Source organism: Pan troglodytes, chromosome 1 (assembly GCF_028858775.2).
Source record: "Pan troglodytes isolate AG18354 chromosome 1, NHGRI_mPanTro3-v2.0_pri, whole genome shotgun sequence".
Lineage (NCBI taxonomy): Eukaryota > Metazoa > Chordata > Mammalia > Primates > Hominidae > Pan > Pan troglodytes.
The window spans coordinates 205,559,561-205,577,182 of NC_072398.2; the positions used below are offsets into that span (position 1 = coordinate 205,559,561).

At 47.7% G+C, this 17,622-nt stretch overlaps 1 protein-coding gene and 1 pseudogene across 7 annotated transcripts in view; one reads left to right on the plus strand and one right to left on the minus strand.

Annotated features, from left to right (window-relative positions):
* LOC112209443 (RH-like protein IIR) overlaps positions 1-17,622 on the plus strand; it is a 57,206-nt gene that overhangs the window by 12,587 nt on the left and 26,997 nt on the right. For all 7 annotated transcript variants that reach the window (XR_008538419.2, XM_054663955.2, XM_054663922.2 and 4 more), the window contains exons 3-5: positions 5,681-5,831; positions 15,986-16,133; positions 16,560-16,726. Coding sequence is in view for 6 of the 7 variants with exons in the window: in XM_054663955.2 (XP_054519930.1) it covers positions 5,681-5,831; positions 15,986-16,133; positions 16,560-16,726 (466 nt within the window). In the remaining variant the exon portion in view is untranslated. The remainder of the gene's footprint in view (positions 1-5,680; positions 5,832-15,985; positions 16,134-16,559; positions 16,727-17,622) is intronic.
* Positions 8,775-17,622, minus strand: part of LOC112209444 (succinate dehydrogenase [ubiquinone] cytochrome b small subunit, mitochondrial-like) — a 45,174-nt pseudogene continuing 36,326 nt past the window's right edge.

Consider the following 17,622-nt stretch of genomic DNA (forward strand, 5'->3'; position numbering starts at 1 on the left):
GCATCCTTTCTTTCCTGTTATTGTCGATTATGATTTTGTAAAGTTACATAATCAATATAAGTTTATGGAAAACGTAAGAAGGAAACACGTTAGACAGAGAGAAATAGACATGCCACACCTAGAGAGACATTCTATTTTTTTTTTTTTTTTGAGACGGAGTTTCACTTTTGTTGCCCAGGCTGGAGTGCAATGGCGCTATCTCGGCACACCACAACCTCAGCCTTCTGGGTTCAAGCGATTCTCCTGCCTCAGCCTCCTGAGTAGCTGGGATTACAGGCATGTGCCACTGCGCCTGGCTGATTTTGTATTTTTAGTAGAGATAGGGTTTCTCCGTGTTGGTCAGGCTAGTCTCAAACTCCTGACCTCAGGTGATCCGCCCGCCTCGGCCTCCCAAAGTGCTGGGATTACAGATATGAGCCACCGCGTCCAGCCTGAGAGACATTCTCTTGAAAAGAAAGGACTTTCAGCCCCCTAAAGCTGCTAGACAAGAAATAGCCATGCCTTTATTTTCATTAAATTACCTGTGCTTTGTTTACATGCATTTGTGTGAAGTGCTAAGAACCATCACAACTAATGTATGGTGCCAGAAGTCAGAATAGTGGTTACCTGGGCAGGAGGTGGATATTGATTAGGAAGGAACACAAAATAACCTCATGGGGTGCAGAAAATATTCTCTATGTTCACCTGGGTGATGGTTACACATCAAGCTATACACGTTTTAAAGGGCATTGGCACTTAATAGGAGGAAGTAGGCTAAATTTTTTTTCTGAAACATTGTTTTGTTTTTTTCAAACCTCTGAATCTCTGTGCTGCCCAGATGATGGTAAATGTCATCCTAGGCATCTTAGGGACCTCTTAAGGCCTCTCAAGGCCATTCCAGCCTCCCCTTCTAAGACCCTGCTAAACCTCTGGGCACTGCTGTTAAACATTTCTCTATGAGCCAGGAACTGTGCAGAGCACTCCACAAATATTATTTTGTTTAACTCTTCCAGGTAGGGATCTAACCTGGTATACAGGTAAGGAAGTGGAAGCTCAGAGAGGGCAAGCCACTTGCCTAGGGCCACACAGCTAAGTGGTGGAGATGGCTCCAACTTTTTATTATAACCTTTTCCACATGATCCAGAGTCGTCAGAACATGAAACACAGTCTAGCCAGCTCCCATTTGGCCCTGGAGGAAAAAAACTTTATATATTTTTCTTTTTTAAAAGGTTTAGAGGCTGGGCATGGTGGTTCACACCTGTAATCCCAGTACTTTTGGGAGCCGAGGTGGGCAGATCACTTGAGCCCAGAAGTTTAAGACCAGCCTGACTAACGCAGTGAGACCCTGTCTCTGCAGAAAATAGAAAAATCAGCTAGGCGTCGTGGTGTGCACCCACAGTCCCAGCTACTTGGGAGGCTGAGGCAGGAGGATCACCTGAATCCAGTGAGGTTGAGGCTGAGTGAGCCATGATCGTGCCACTTCACTCCAGCCTGGACAACAGAGTGAGACCCTGTCTCAAAAAACAGTTTTAGGGGCCGGGCGCGGTGGCTCATGCCTGTAATCCCAGCACTTTGGGAGGCGGGGGCGGGCGGATCATGAGGTCAGGAGATGGAGACCGTCCTGGCTAACTCGGAGAAACTCTGTCTCTACTAAAAATACAAAAAATTAACCGGGCGTGGTGGCGGGCGCCTGTAGTCCCAGCCACTCGGGAGGCTGAGGCAGGAGAATGGCGTGAACCCGGGAGGCGGAGTTTGCAGTGAGCCAAGATCGTGCCACTGCACTCCAGCCTGGGTGACAGAGCGAGACTCCGTCTCAAAAAAAAAAACAACAAAAAAAACAGTTTTAGGCCAGGCGTGGTGGTTCATGCCTGTAATCCTAGTACTTTAGGAGGCCTAGAAAGGTGGATTACCTGAGGTCTGGAGTCCGAGACCAACCTGAGCAACATGGTGAAATCCTGTCTCTACTAAAAACACAAAAATTAGCTGGGTGTGGTGGCAGGCACCTGTAATCCCAGCTACTTGGGAGGCTGAGGCAGGCGAATCACTTGAACCCGGGAGGCGGAGGCTATAGTGAGCCGAGATCGCGCCATTGCACTGTAGCCTGGGCGACAGAGTGAGGCTCTGTCTCAAAAACAAAACAAAACAAAAACAGTCTTTGAGTTAATTCCCACCGGAATTCAATACACACACGCACGCACGCACGCACACACACACACACACACACACCCACGCATACACACACTGTGTCCACCTGGGAAGTGACAAAGGGCACCCTGGGGGAATTCAAATGGTGGTGGCCCTGGTTTGGTGTCGCTGCCTTAGCTTAAGGTCACACCAGCCTTCAGCCTTCTGCCCCACAGTCTAGGGCGTCTCCTCTCATCTGATGTCCACAGGGACCTGTTTGTTCTTGACTCAATCTAGGAAGACGAGAAGGGAGAGAAGTCACTCGCAGCCTGAGTGAACTCCCCTGCCCCACCCCTGACTGCTTGGATCCCCCTAGGGGTGACCCCTGCTGAAACTGGCTCCTTCCTGACCGGTTCCCATCAGGGCTGTGCTGACGGGTGGTGCCCAGGCCTGCCCCTGGGGACAGGGTACTCTCCCTTGGCAACACTCCACCTTGTGCCACTTGACTTGGGACTGATTTGGTTCTGTTTTGAGTCCCTTCAGGGGAGGGGCCTATCTTATTCAACGTTGTTCTTTGTTTTCCTCACATACTAATAACTTAGCAATGGCTATTGGAGCAAAAATGAAAATAAACGGAACTCTGAAGTGGGATGTTTTAAATTTTTATTTATTTTTTTAGAGACAGGGTCTTGCTCTGTTGCCCAGTCTGGAGTGCAGTGGTACAATCATAGCTCATTGCAGCCTCTGCCTCCTGGGCTCAAGTGATCCTCCCACCTCAGCCTCCTGAGTTAAATTTTTTTACAGGCACCCCCTACCATGCCCGGCTAATTTTTGTATTTTTAGTAGAGAAGGGGTTTCACCAGGTGGGTCAGGTTGGTCTGGAACTCCTGACCTCAAGTGATCCACCTGCCTAGGCCTCCCAAAGTACTGGGATTACAGGCGTGAGCCACTGTGCCCGGCCTAAAACTGTTTTTGAGACAGGGTCTCACTCTGTTGTCCAGGCTGGAGTGAAGTGGCACAATCATGGCTCACTCAGCCTCAACCTCACTGGGTTCAGGTGATCCTCCTGCCTCAGCCTCCCAAGTAGCTGGGACTGTGGGTGCACACCACCACGCCTAGCTGATTTTTCTGTCTTCTGCAGAGACAGGACCTCACTGTGTTGCTCAGGCTGGTCTCAAACTCCTGGGCTGAAGTGATCTGCCTACCTCGGCTCCGAAAAGTACTGGAATTACACCCTCCTGAGTAGCTGAGACCACAGGCACACACCACCACACCTAGCTTTTTTTTTTTTTTTTTTTTTTTTTTTTTGCTTTTTGTAGAGATGGAGTCTCACTATGTTGCCCAGGCTGGTCTCAAACTCCAGGCCTTAAGCAATCCTCCCACCTCAGCCTCCCAAAGTGCCAAGATTACAGGTGTGAGCCACCATTCCTGGCCTTAAAAGTGTGATATTTTTAATGTATTTTGAAATCTGCAGGACTCTCCCTAGAAGATAATAGCAATAACCAACTCCTTTATTGTGCTTGACATATATCAACTCACTTTGCCCTTACCATGGCTTCAGAGGCATTGGGTCCACCTTATAAATGGAGGCACCAAGGCACAGAGTGATTAAATAAGTTGCCCAGGATCACACAGCCAGAAAGTGGCTGAGTCAAGATTCCAGCCCAGATAGCCTAGACCTGAGAGCGCGCTCCTGACCACTGCACATCACTGTCTTAGCACCTCCTCAGCACAAACTGGCCCTTGAGGAATGAAATACCGCCGCCGGCACACACGCTCCTGAGTTAAGCCTTTGTCAATGAAATGAACACCCACTTAAAAGGAATAACCTGTCCAGGCACGATGGAACATTGAGTAACCCCTTATTCTAAATTCCTGGTCCCTGTAAGACTCCTTCCCCATGCCCTTGCCCTTTTCTGACCTTCCCCTAAAGTCCTTGAGGCTTAAGCGGGCATAGTCTGCAGCAAACACTGGGGAAGCTGAGTCCAGACTTCAGAGCACAGGCTTTGGATCTAGGCCAGCTGGATTTGAAACTCACATTTGGATCAGCTGGCATGACTATTTCCAAAAAGTCCATTTTAATCTTCTACCTGACCCTCTGTAAAATGGGGATACTGAATGGTGAGCTAGCACGATTTTACAGAGAGTTAATTTTTTTTTCTTTTTGTGAGACAGAGTCTTACTCTGTCGCCCAGGCTGGAGTGCAGTGGTGCAGTCTCGGCTCACTGAAACCTCTGCCTCCCGGGTTCAAGCGACTGCCGTGCCTCAGCCTCGAGAGTGGCTGGGATTACAAGCATGCACCACCATACCCGGGTAATTTTTGTATTTTTAGTTGAGTCAGAGTTTCACAATGTTCGCCAGGCCACTCTTGAACCCCTGGCCTCAAGTGATCCACCTGCCTTGGCCTCCCAAAGTGCTGGGAGTACAGGCATGAGCCACTGCACCCAGCCTTATAGGGTTAAAATTTAAAAGAGGTGATGCTGTTACAAGCCTGTTTTACAAAATGCTCTTATAATAAATCATTATCATCACTGTTGCTGTGGTTGTAGCATCGTCATCATTAACTCCCAGAGGGAGGAGGGAGTCTCAGAGCAAGCTGCTCAGGGGAGACTGGATGTCCATGGATTGTCCAGCTCAGTACCACTTCCTCCAGGAAGTTCTCCCTGATAAGTCCAGTCAGCATCACCCTCTCCTTCCAATGAACCCCACTAGCCTTGTGATATCACAGATATTCTTAGTTGACAGGCTCGTGGTGTATGTAGCCTGTCTAGATCATAAGTACTTTTTTTTTTTTTTTTGGATCATAAGTACCTTCAAGACCAAAATCATTTTCTCTTCCTGAGCATGCTCATTGGTCAAGGGAAGGAAGGAATCGTAATAGCGTTAATAAGGCTAGCGTCTTTTCAGAAGTTGGTTCTTTGTGCCAGTCTTGGTGCTAGACACACCGATAGGAAGAATACTCCTTCACATCCCCAGGACACCAACATGGGATACGTTTGATCATCATTCTTAATTTGCAGAAGGAGAAATAGGCTCAGTGAGATGAAATAGCCACTCCAGTGGCAAGGCTGGGACTGGAAGCCAGGCTTGTCCTGATTCCAAATCCAGTTTCTTTCCACTGCCATGGAGACGGAGAGAAGGGACAGTGGCCCCAGATGAGGATGGGGTGACTGGATGTGGGCAGGCCTGCGGGGGAAGAGTGCCCTCTGTTGAGCATCTGAATGATGGCAGCAGAAAAGAAGACTGGGCAGAATCCCAGTTATCAGATCCCCTGAGGGAACAGTCACCCCGATCACCCTCAGTCAGATGAGTGTGTGTAGATCAATGCCTCATAGATGAAGGCACTGAGGCACAGAGTGGTTAAGTCATCTGCCAGACCACATGGCTCAGGGTGCAGAGGCCACCTTAACGGGAGAAGAGATGGTCACTCCACTCTGCAGCATCAGCGCCCAGGTGGGTAGAAATCTTGTCTTCTATTCCCACAGAAAGTAGGTGCCCAACAGTGTTTGTTGAATGAATGAATGAGTGAGCGGCATCCTTCCTTCTCAGTCATCCTGGCTCTCCCTCTCTCCCCCAGTATTCGGCTGGCCACCACGAGTGCTTTGTCAGTGCTGATCTCAGTGGATGCTGTCTTGGGGAAGGTCAACTTGGTGCAGTTGGTGGTGATGGTGCTGGTGGAGGTGACAGCTTTAGGCACCGTGAGGATGGTCATCAGTAATATCTTCAATGTAAGTCATGGTGCTGGGAGGAGGGACCTGGGAGAAAAGGGCCAAAAGCTCCATTTGGTGGGGTTTCTGGGGTTTTGAAAAATAAAGACAACCTGTAATCCCAGCTACTTGGGAGGCTGAGGAGGGAAGATCACTTGAGGCCAGGAGTTTGAGACCAGCCTGGGCATCATAGCAAGATCCTCATCTCTAAAAAGTAATTTTTTCTAAATTATCCAGTTGTGGTGGCATGCACCTGTAGTCTCAGTTACTCAGGAGGCTGAGGTGTGAGTTGGAAGGATTGCTTGAGCCCAGGAGTTAGAGATGAACCTGGGCAATATAGCAAGACCTCATCTCTAAATAAATAGGTAGGTGGATAGATAGATAGATAGATAGACAGACAGACAGACAGGCTGGGTACAGTGGCTCACACCTGTAATCCCAGCACTTTGGGAGGCCAAGGAGGGCAGATCACCTGAGGTCAGGAGTTCAAGACCAGCCTGGTCAACATGGGGGAACCTCATTGCTACTAAAAATACAAAATTTAGCTGGGCATGGTGGCAGGCGCCTGTAATCCCAGCTACTCAGGAGGCTGAGGCAAGAGAATCGCTTGAACCCGGGAGGTGGAGGTTGCAGTGAACCGAGATCACACCATTGCACTGCAGCCTGGGGGACAAGAGCAAGACTTCATCTCAAATTTAAAAAAAAGAAAACAGAAAAGATTGATAGATAGATAGATATCCAAATGAGGTTACAAAAGTGTGGTCTGTGCAAATGTTTAAACACAACAAGCCAGTGCCTTTAACTACAGTATAATCCTGTAGGATTGTGCTATTCATGATGTAATTATGGTTGTATAAAAGTAATTAATTCTCAGAGCCTCACCAGCAGTGGGTCCAGCAAGTTTGTACAGCCAGCATCTTCTTTCAGTCAGTGCGTGTCAATAACTGCACATGTCCTCTCATTGGGAGAGCCTGTCGACAGTCTAAGTTTGAAGGCAGCTGTGAAGGTAAGGCCAATCCAAGTGGCTCTCCCAGCTCCTCTGCTGTAACCCTGACCCTGAGTGAGGACATAGCCAACCTTCCCATCTCATAGGTGCGAAATCTGATGCCTGGAAAGGGGAAGGGACTGCCCAAGATCACATAGCAAGATAGCGGCAGAACCCAAGCGAGAACCCACAGTTCCAGCCTGGCTTAGAAGAAAGTGCACTGGACTTGGAGTCAAAGGCTGGGGTTTGCATCCCAGCTCTGCCATAAATCCCCGTGTGACTCTGGGCAATTTAACCTCTTAGAGCTTTAGTTTCTTCGTCCGTAATATGAGGGTAGCAGTACTACCACATAGGGTTTTGAGGGAGTAATTGAATTAATCACATGAGATGATGCATGTTTACAAAAAAAAGCATGAAGCCCCTTTATTGTGCCTCAGTGTCCCAAAGGACTTTGGATTTTACTCTGAGAAATACAGGGAGAACTAGGGAGTGTTGGGCAGAGGAGAGCTAGGATCTGACTTATGTTTTAAGATACTCTGGCTTCTGGGTTCAGAAAAGACTGAAGGGGCAAGAGAGGAAGCAGGTGGAGACCAGAGCGGCAGTGATGGCCATCATCCAGACTCAGACTAGGAAAATAGCTGTGAGAGTGGTGGGAAGTGGTTGGATCCTGACTATATTTTAAGAGCAGAATTGACAGGATTTGCTGATAGACTGCACGTGGGGTGGGAGAGGGTCAAGATGACTTCAAGGTTCTCATCTGGCACAACTCAACGGCTGCTGGTGCCATTTACTGAGATGGGGAATGTTGGGGTGGGATAGATCTGGGAGGGAAAACCCAGAGTTCAGTGTCAAATGTGGCAGCGTTAGGGTTAAGGTTGCGAGGGGTAGAGATGTGTATGAAACATCCCAGTGGAGACACTGAATGGAGATGTACAAGTCTGAAGCTTAGTGGAAAGGTCAGGGCTAGGGATATAAATTTGGGAGTTGTTACAATACAGATGGTGTTTAAAGCCATGAGACCCAAGGAGATCACTCAGGAGTGAGGATAAAGAGAGATGGGAAGAAGTCTGAGGACTGAGTCCTAGAACACCCTGCATTTTAGAGGGGGGACATGTGTAAGAGCCAGCAAAGGAGACAGAATTGTGCTTGGAGAGGCAGGAGGAAGCCCAGGAGAGCATGAGGTCCTGGAAGGCAAGGAAAGAGAGGGCCCCAGGTGGGCCGAATGCTGCTGAGAGGTCACGTAGGATGAGGGCTGGGAAGTAGCCATTGGATTTGGCCAGGAGACCTTGGCATGCATGGTTGTAGAGGAGGATGAAGGCAAAAGCCTGGCTTGACTGATTCAAGAGCAGGAGATGAGAAAGTGGAGACAGCATGCAGGGGCAGCCCTGCCAAGGACTTTGCTCTAAAGGGGAACAGAGAAATGGAGGAGAAGCAGGAGGGCAATAATCCGATAGAGAGAGGAACAACCTGATGATACAGAAGAGAGATGAACTGCAAGAGTCAAGCCTTTGAGTTGGAAAGCAGGAGTGGGATTTTGAGCACTGATACCTTTAGGCCGATGCAGGGACAGTTCATCTTTTTTATTTTTTTATTTTTTTATTATACAACATTTTATTCAAAAAAATTATTTTCATAGAATACATTTTCACATTAGAGATTCCCATTGTGCGGAAATAACAATTTATTACTTATAGTTTTATATTTGTGGACAGATTGTTTTAGAACAAGTAGAATACATTTGAGAATTAAATCTCAGTTTACAATGGGTAATATTTTGATACGTCTACGGGGAAACTTGCCCTTAAATGGAACTTCTGTATCTTCAGAAGCACTCCAAGTGTTTCTTCCTAGGATTTAGAAATTTATAATATAAGATATCAGCATTTCCTAATTTTAAAGTTTCCCTAGTATATGTAACCATCAGTAGGTGGTATCTACTGACTAGAGAGGGAAGTTTTCGAAAATTAAACACTGTCTAATTTTCTGCAAAGTTTTTATTCATGAATTAAGAGTATTTCCCTTTGTCCATTATTCCCAAGGCAAATATGGAAGTTTGATCATATGCTAATCGTAATAAAGCTGGATTCTCTTTAAGAGATTGATAAATTAAAAGGCAAAAGCTGATATATCATGTTTAGTTATACTGTGAGTCTTATAAGAAGCTGGGAAGCAACCCCATTAACTCACCAGAATACAGAACTCAGTCTCACAACTTAGATATAATTCCTCTCAAATCTTTTCCTCAAAGATTAAATTCTGAAAATAATCTTGTGATTAAGAGAAGAAGGCTGTCCACCAATGGACTTATCTGTTATTTCTTCCTTATTGTGAGCTTAACGGCATGACAAAGCAGAGGCAAAGAGGCATACATCAATTCTTCAAAGTAGGAAGTCAAAAAGGTCAGAGCTTCCACAGCATGGCAACAGCTTTGCAGATGCCCACATCGTGGTAATTGAAATAGCAAAGCCCAGCAAAGGTTAAAGCTGAAAGTGCCAAAAGCCCTGCCTTGGCAGCTTTCTGCGAGGCATCCCCATGAACATAGTCAGTAACAACTTGTCGAAGGCCCCAGTGACCATGAAGAGTGAGGGCTGCAGCCAGGGAATAGTGCATCGCAGAGCAAGGATTCAAATCAGCAGCTGGAAGCAGACCCAGGAGCAAAACACTGACAACCCTCTCGCTAGTCCAGTGGAGAGACGCAGCCTTGGAGCCAGAATGGTGGCTCGGTGACAAGTGTATGTGCTGCACTCCACACCATTCCGGGATAGGTCAGTCCTGAAGAAATGCTGAGATATGAGCAGGTCTGACCACTGGAGTTCGCAGCAACAGAGCTCGGCCTCCTTGGGCACCGCAAACGGCACTCAGCCTCCAGGGAACCACCATCTCGTTCCTGAGGCGGACAGTTCATCTTAACGAGAGAAATGGCAGGGACTGTGAATAGGCCGGCAGATTTGGTGGTGGGTGCCACAGGTTCAGTCTCCTGCAGGGAGAGGAGAAAATGCCTTACTAATTCCTTGTATTTTCTCAGAGAAACAAGAGGCACCGTCATCAGCCTCATGTGAGGGTGGGAAGGAGGGATGGGGTTTGCGGAGAGGGAAAGTGTGGTATGGTCATCTGTGGGAGTGGAAGAGAGTGAGAGGGCTGCAGGGGTGCAGCGGGACTGCAGGCTGGCACCAGGGTCCCTAGGGATTGTAGTTGGTGGAAAGTGCATCACTGACCAGGACTGTGTGCAGCTGCTCCGGGCAGGTGTGGAAGAAGCGGAGGTGAACTTGCCCAGCCTGGGGTGCTGCCCAGAGTGAGCCCAAAGCCCAAGGGAGACCAGAGATGGGGCTGTTTACAAAGGAGGGAGTATAACGGTAGCCCACAAAATCTGAGCTGGTTAAGAAAGGAGAGAGAGTGAAAATGGGGAGCCCAGCCTGGCAGCCTGGGTACACATCTCAGCTCAACCCACACTAGCTGAATCCATTTGGGCCCCTTAGTTGACCTCTCTGTGCCTCAGTTTCCCTATCTATAGAATGGGGATAAGAATAATGCTACTTCCTAGGGCTGTTGTGAGAATTGAACAAGTGAACGAACACTTGTTCAATTTTGAACACTGTTGTAAAGCATTTAGGACAGTGCCTGGCATGGGGTAAGTGTTGCAGCAGTGCTGTTATTTTCATCATCAGCATTGTTCTCAGGCTGCGTTGACTGGAGCTGCTGAAGGGAGGCAATTTAAGGAAGTGAGCCGGACAGATAGGAGGTGGGTGGTTATCAGGTGCGATGCTTGAAACTGAGGCTTCGGAGGCAACAGTTACCGGTAATGACAAGGTCTAAGGCTTGACAGTGGGTGGCAGAAGTGTAACGTAGGGAAAGAGACGAGCGGTCAAGGAGCCGAGAGGGAAGGAGTTGGGTGGACTAAGATCATTTGTGGAAGAATGATGGAGAGAAAGGCTGAAGGGCAGGAGCTGACATCATCAGTGACCAAGAGGCGGCCAGGAGGCTGAGACCGCAGCAAGAAAGGGAGAGTGTGATGGCATCTTCTTCAAGGGAGCTGGGGATGTTCGGGGTGGAAAAAAGAACAATGGTCTGGGAGGGAATATGGGAAGTTTTTATTTTTTGTTTTTTTTTTTTTTTGAGATGGAGTTTCGCTGTTGTCGTCCAGGCTGGATTGCAATGTTGCAATCTTGGCTCGCTGCAACCTCTGCCTTCCAGGTTCAGGTGATTCTCCTGTCTCAGCTTCCTGAGTAGCTGAGATTACAGGCACACACCACCACGCCTGGCTTACTTTTGTATTTTTAGTAGAGACGGAGTTTTGCCATGTTGGCCAGGCTGGTCTCAAACTCCTGACCTCAGGTAATCCACCCGCCTTGGCCTCCCAAAGTGCTGGAATTAGAGGTGTGAGCCACCGCGCCCAGCCTGGAAGTTTGTATTTATTAATTTTTGGTTGTCTTCATCTGTGTATGTGACTTTAACCCCTAAATACTTCAGTGTACATTTCTTTTTTTTTTTTTTCTTTGAGACAGAGTCTTGCTCCATCAATCACCCAGGCTGGAGTGCAGTGGTGTGATCTCAGCTCACTGCAACATCCGCCTCCTGGATTCAAGCAATTCTTGTGCCTCACCCTCCCGAGTAGCTGGGATTAGAGGCATGCCACCATGCCCAGTTAATTTTTGTATTTTTAGTAGAGATGGAGTTTCACCATATTGGCCAGGCTGGTCTTGAGCTCCTGGCCTCAGTTGATCCACCTGTCTCAGCCTCCCAAATTGCTGAGATTACAGGCGTGAGCCAGCATAACCGGCCTCAGTGTATATTTCTGATGCAGTTGGGTTCTGTATCCCCCTCCAATCTCATCTCGAATTGTAATCCCCACGTGTTGAGGGCAGGACCTCGTGGGAGGTGATTGGATCACAGGGGTGGTTTCCCCCATGCTGTTCTTGTGACAGTGAGTGGGTTTTCAGGAGAGCTGATGGTTTGAAAGTGTGGCACTTCCTCTCTCTCTTTCTCTCTCTCACCTGCCACCACGTAAGATGTGCCTTGCTTCCCTTTCACCTTTCACCATGATTGTAAGTTTCCTGAGGCCTCCCCGGCCATGCCAAACTGTGAGTCAATTCAGCCTCTTTTGTTTGTAAATAACGCAGTCTCAGGAAGTATCTTTATAGCAGTGTGAAAACAGACTAACAAATTTCCTAAAACATGGGGACATTCTCTTACATAACCATTGTTCAGTTAACAAAAATAAGAAATTGACATTGATATATTATGATTACCTTATTCTCATTTCACCAATTTTCTCAATAATATCCTTTCTAGAAAAAAATACATATTTTTTGTGGTCGAGGATTACATCTTGCATTTAGTTCTCATGTCCTATTCAATTCCATCAATCTGGAACAGTTTCTTCATCTTTCTTTATCTTTCATGACCTTGACATGTTTTGACGTTTCCAGCCAGTTATTTTGTAGAATGTGGGTTTGTCTGCTGTTCCTCACGATTAGATTGTGGGTATGCATTTTTGGTAGGAATTCTCCAAGAGCCGTGTGTGCCCTTCTTAGTATACCATATCAGAAGACATGCTATCAATTTGCCCCATTACTGGGTGTGTTAACTGTGATCATTGGGTTAAGATGGTACCTGCCAGGATCTTCCACTGCAAAGTTACTATTTTCCCCTTTGTAATTAATAAACATCTTGTGAGGAGATAATTTCCTATAGAAATCCTGTTGATCATCCAACTTTCACCCACTGATTTTAGTGTTCATTGATTCTTCCCTGAATAAATTAGTACTATAATAATTGCCAATGGTGGTTTTCTAATTCCGTCTTTCCTTCAATAGTTGGCATTCTCCTGTAAGGAAAAGCTTTCACTTCTCTGTTCATCCACTCATCTATGTATTTGTTTATATCACCATGGGCTCCTGGATTCCGGTTTACACACTTCCATTTTCTGCCTTTTCTCTCTGCTTAATATAAGGATTAATGAGAACTCCCTGATTCCCAGGAAGAAAATGTCACCAGAGCTTTCTTAGGCGGAATGAAGAGAATTCAGTGTAAGAACCATAAAGGTATATCTGTGTGGTATGGACAGTTTTAAAAAACAAACAAACAAAAGAACCTCCAAGGGCAGGAGGTGCTGCCAGACTCAGGAGGGCACTAGAACTGGCTATGAGAAGCCACTGAGATCCCAGGTAGTCTGTGCTCTCCATCTTTTGGCTCTGATTCTCTCTGTACATCTAACATCTCTGTACACCAGCTTTCTCTTTAGCGAAAAACGTGTCCCCTCCACCCACCCATCCACCTCCACTTGTTCCTGCATTTCTATGTCCCAGATCCTGCAGAAAACAACTCTTTCCTCTCAGTTAGTCTCAATTCTGTAGTCCAGGGAGAGAGAATCTGATCAGTCCCCTGGGTCATTTCTCCACCCTGGTCCAAGCAGCTGCAGCTGGCATGGGAAATAGTTCACACAGTAAAAACATGGCTATCAAGAAGAGGAGTAAATTTCAGAGGCAGAACACTCCCTGTGAGCCCGAACCTCTTCCTGCTTTGTTGCAGTCTTCATAACGATTGCTTTAAAAGACTGCATTGATATAATATCATCTCTCTTCTCTGCATCTTTGACTTGCTAGCTTCACTGTTCTAGAGGAGGGCTTAGAACTGATTTTCAGTATTCATTTTCCTCAAAACTTCAATTCAGCCTGGGTTTCTTCAGCAGGAGGGCTTGGGGGAACCAGAGCCAGGGACCAGAGTCATTTCAGTGCAGGCAGCTCAAGAAATGAATATTCCAGGCCAAGAATCCCCAAGTGTTCTTCCTGAACTCCTTCCTGGTGGAGCTCAAAGAGATGAAAAACGCAAGCCCGCTTTTCAGTTCTTATCAGGAAACTGCATAGACTTTCCTCTTTATGTATGACTGAGGGCTTTTTACCATCATTTGTTCACTTCACAAATATTTATTTGGTATTTACTATATACCAGGGACTCTTGTGGCAGTGGAAAATACAAATCTCATGGAACGTCTGTTCCAGAAGGAAAGACTGCCAATAAGCAATAAAATAGGCAAAAGATATAGCATGTTAGAGAGTGGTAAGTACCACAGAGAAAAATGAAATGGAGAAAAGAAACACGAAAAGTTGGGGAGAGAGGATAACTGTTTGAGAGGGTGGCCAGGGGCAGCTTCATCTCATCAAGGGGGTGATTTTTTGAGTACAGACCTGAAGGTAACGAGTGCACAAGCCACATGGGTACCTGAGAACAGCGGCAGAACAATGGCAGGGTGCTGGGAGGGCTGTTTACCACCCATGCTGTTTAGAATTGTCAGCACATGGTGATTAAAAAAAAAAAAAAACAGGCTGGGAGCAGTGGCTCATGCCTGTAATCCCAGCGCTTTGGGAGGCCAAGGCGGATGGATCACTTGAGGTCAGGAGTTAGAGACCAGACTGGGGAACATGGTGAAACCCCGTCTCTACTAAAAATACAACAATTAGTCGGGCACGGTGGTGGGTGCCTGTAATCCCAGCTACTTGGGAGGCTGAAGCAGGAGAATCACTTGAACCCAACGGGTGGAGGTTGCAGTGAGCCAAGATGGCACCACTGCACTGTAGCCTGGCGACAGAGTGAGACTCCGTCTCAAAAATAAATGAATAAATAAATAAATAAATAAATAAATAAATCAATAAAAATAAAAAGCAGACAGACTTTGTAGTCGGCTTTGGAATTGTTAGACACCCTCTACAGACAAGGCACCCCGATTGCTTGCACCCAGGGTGGACTACTCCCTCCACCCTGCCCTTGTTACACCCTGGCTGGGGGTCAGCATCTCAGGCAGCTGAATGACCCAAAGTGGGAACACGCTAGTGGGTTTGAGGATGAGCAAGTGGAGGAGGGCAATAGGAGGTGACGCCCGAGAGGTCAGATGGGAGTGGATCCTGCAGGGTCGTGGCAAGAACATGGACCTTGACTTTGAGTGACATGGGAGCCGCTGGAGGCTTCTGAGCAGAGGAGTAACATGATCTGACTTGCATTTTATTTTATTTATTTATTTGACGCAGAGTCTCACTCTGTCGCCGAAGCTGGAGTGCAGTGGCGCCATCTCAGCTCGCTATAGCCTCCGCCTCCCAGGTTCCAGTGAATCTCCTGCCTCAGCCTCCCAGGTAGATAGGATTACAAGCTAGCATCACCACGCCTGGCTAATTTTTGTATTTTTAGTAGAGACAGGGTTTTGCCATGTTGGCCAGGCTTGTATAGAACTCCTGACCTCAGGTGATCCACCCACCTCGGCCTCCCAAAGTGCTAGGATTACAGGCAAAATTAGAATATATCTAGAATTTCCTGAAGACCTTAGGTCGGTATTATAAGAAGTCTGGTTGCTTCATGTTGCAAAATGTACATCACTCATCACTCCTGCAGAGTTAAAATTCCACGGAGAAGTAGGAATCAGTGAGGTGCGTGTCCATGTGGGTTTTTGCCACACCTAAGTGAACCTTGGTCAAAAGCATATAAGAGCTACTGATAGGCCGGGTGTGGTGGCTCATGCCTGTAATCTCAGCACTTTGGGAGGGAAGGATCTCTTGAGCCCAGGAATTCGAGACCAGCCTGAGCAACATAGCAAGATTCCATCCTTACACAAAATTTAAAAATTGGCCAGGCATGGTTGTGCACTCCTGTAATCCCAGCTACTGAGGAGGCTGAGGTGGGAGGATTGCTTGAGCCTGGGAGTTGGAGACTACAGTGAGCTGTGGCCACACCACTGCACTCCAGCTTGAGCAATGGAGCAAGACTCTGTCTCAAAAAATAAAGAAAGGCCAGATGCAGTGGCTCATGCCTGTAATCCCAGCACTTTGGGAGGCCGAGGCGGGTGGATCGCCTGAGGTCAGGAGTTTGAGACCAGCCTGGCAAACACGGTGAAACCCCATCTCTACTAAAAATACAAAATTAGCCCAGCGTAATGGCGCATGCCTGTAATCTCAGCTACTAGGGAAGCTGAGGCAGGAGAATCGCGTGAACCTGGGAGGCAAAGGTTCCAGTGAGCCGAGATCGTGCCATTGCACTCCAGCCTGGGCAAAGCCTGCTGGGTTGGGCTGGGTAAGCTCTGAACACCAGTCTCATGGCTTCAAGTCACACCTCCTAAGTGAAGCTCTGAACTTTCTCCAAGGACCATCAGGGCTTGCCCTGGGCAGAGGATGCCGACACTCACTGCTCTTACTGGGTTTTATTGCAGACAGACTACCACATGAACCTGATGCACATCTACGTGTTTGCAGCCTATTTTGGGCTGTCTGTGGCCTGGTGCCTGCCAAAGCCTCTACCCAAGGGAACGGAGGATAAAGATCAGATAGCAACGATACCCAGTTTGTCTGCCATGCTGGGTAAGGACAAGGTGGGGTGAGTGGTCTCCTACTTGGGCTGAGTAGAATGGCTCAGAAAAGGCTCTGGCTGAAAAAATCTCCCTCCTTTACCAAGTTCCCCTGGGTGTCTGAAGCACTTCCATCATGATTCACTTCTTTGAGCAGTGTTTGTTAAATTCATACCTTTGAATTAAGCACTTCACAGAGCAGGTTCAGGAGGCCTGGGGTATGCAGATTTCAACCCTCTTGGCCTTTGTTTCCTTGTCTGTAAAATGTGGTTAGCTGGTATCAGCTTGAGAGCTCGGAGGGGAGACGTGACTTCCCCATCTAACTCTAAGTGAAAAGGCTGAGACTCTCCAGCCCTAGGATTCTCTTCCAAAACCCCTCAAGGCTCAGACCTTTGGAGCAGGAGTGTGATTCTGGCCAACCACCCTCTCTGGCCCCCAGGCGCCCTCTTCTTGTGGATGTTCTGGCCAAGTTTCAACTCTGCTCTGCTGAGAAGTCCAATCGAAAGGAAGAATGCCGTGTTCAACACCTACTATGCTGTAGCAGTCAGCGTGGTGACAGCCATCTCAGGGTCATCCTTGGCTCACCCCCAAGGGAAGATCAGCATGGTGAGCAGGGCGCTGCCCTTGGGCAGCACTTGGGTCTAACAGGACTAACACACATATTTATGCCCCTCCCCACCCCAGGGCCAGCATGGGTTGGGAGAGGGCATGCCGGGTGGTGGAGCTGTGCCTGCCTCTACAGTGGAGCTCTAGGAAGAATGCTGGGTGGTCACAGTGGGCCTGGGACTCAGGAGACTGTCCAGTGATCAAAGGCTTTCTGGGGGGAGTGATTAAATCCATCCATGCTAACATGAAACAGACCTGAGTTTGAACCCCGTTTCTGCTAGTTGCTAAAGTCAGTCACCATGAGCGAGAGTCAGCAGCAACAGACTAGACTAGAATTAGCCAGCCTCTCTCTTCCCCCCAACAAATTTCAAGAATGGAACCATCAGAATCAGAAGTAGAGAAGTATGTGACACTAGCCATGTGGCTCTGGTCAAGCCACTTCAACGTTTTGAGTCTCAGTGGCCTCATCTGTAAAGTGGGAATTAAGAGATGGTGCATGTAAAGTGCTTAATGGGGAGTAAATGGTAGGCAAACATTAGCTGCTGCTATTAGTACAGAGAGACGATGGTGTGTGTGAGTCTTGTGGGCAGAGATGGGTGAGAGGGGAGACAAAACAAGTTCTCGTGATGATGGGAGCAGGGGGTCCAGCTGGTGGTGTCGGAGGGAAGTCTGGACAGACCAGTGGTGGGGCTGGGGTGGGAGGCACTGGGGGGGCTGGAGTGGAAAGAATGTGGCCACAGATGACAGCTTCACAGCAGAATTCAGTGCTAAGAGGAAGTGAGTGGCCATGAGTTCCATGGTGACAGAAAGTCTAAGACACCCAGCAAGGCAGGAGTGGGTGTCAGCTCAGGGAAGCCCAGAGGCTAATCCTAGGTGAGAGCTGAGGGTGTCAGATA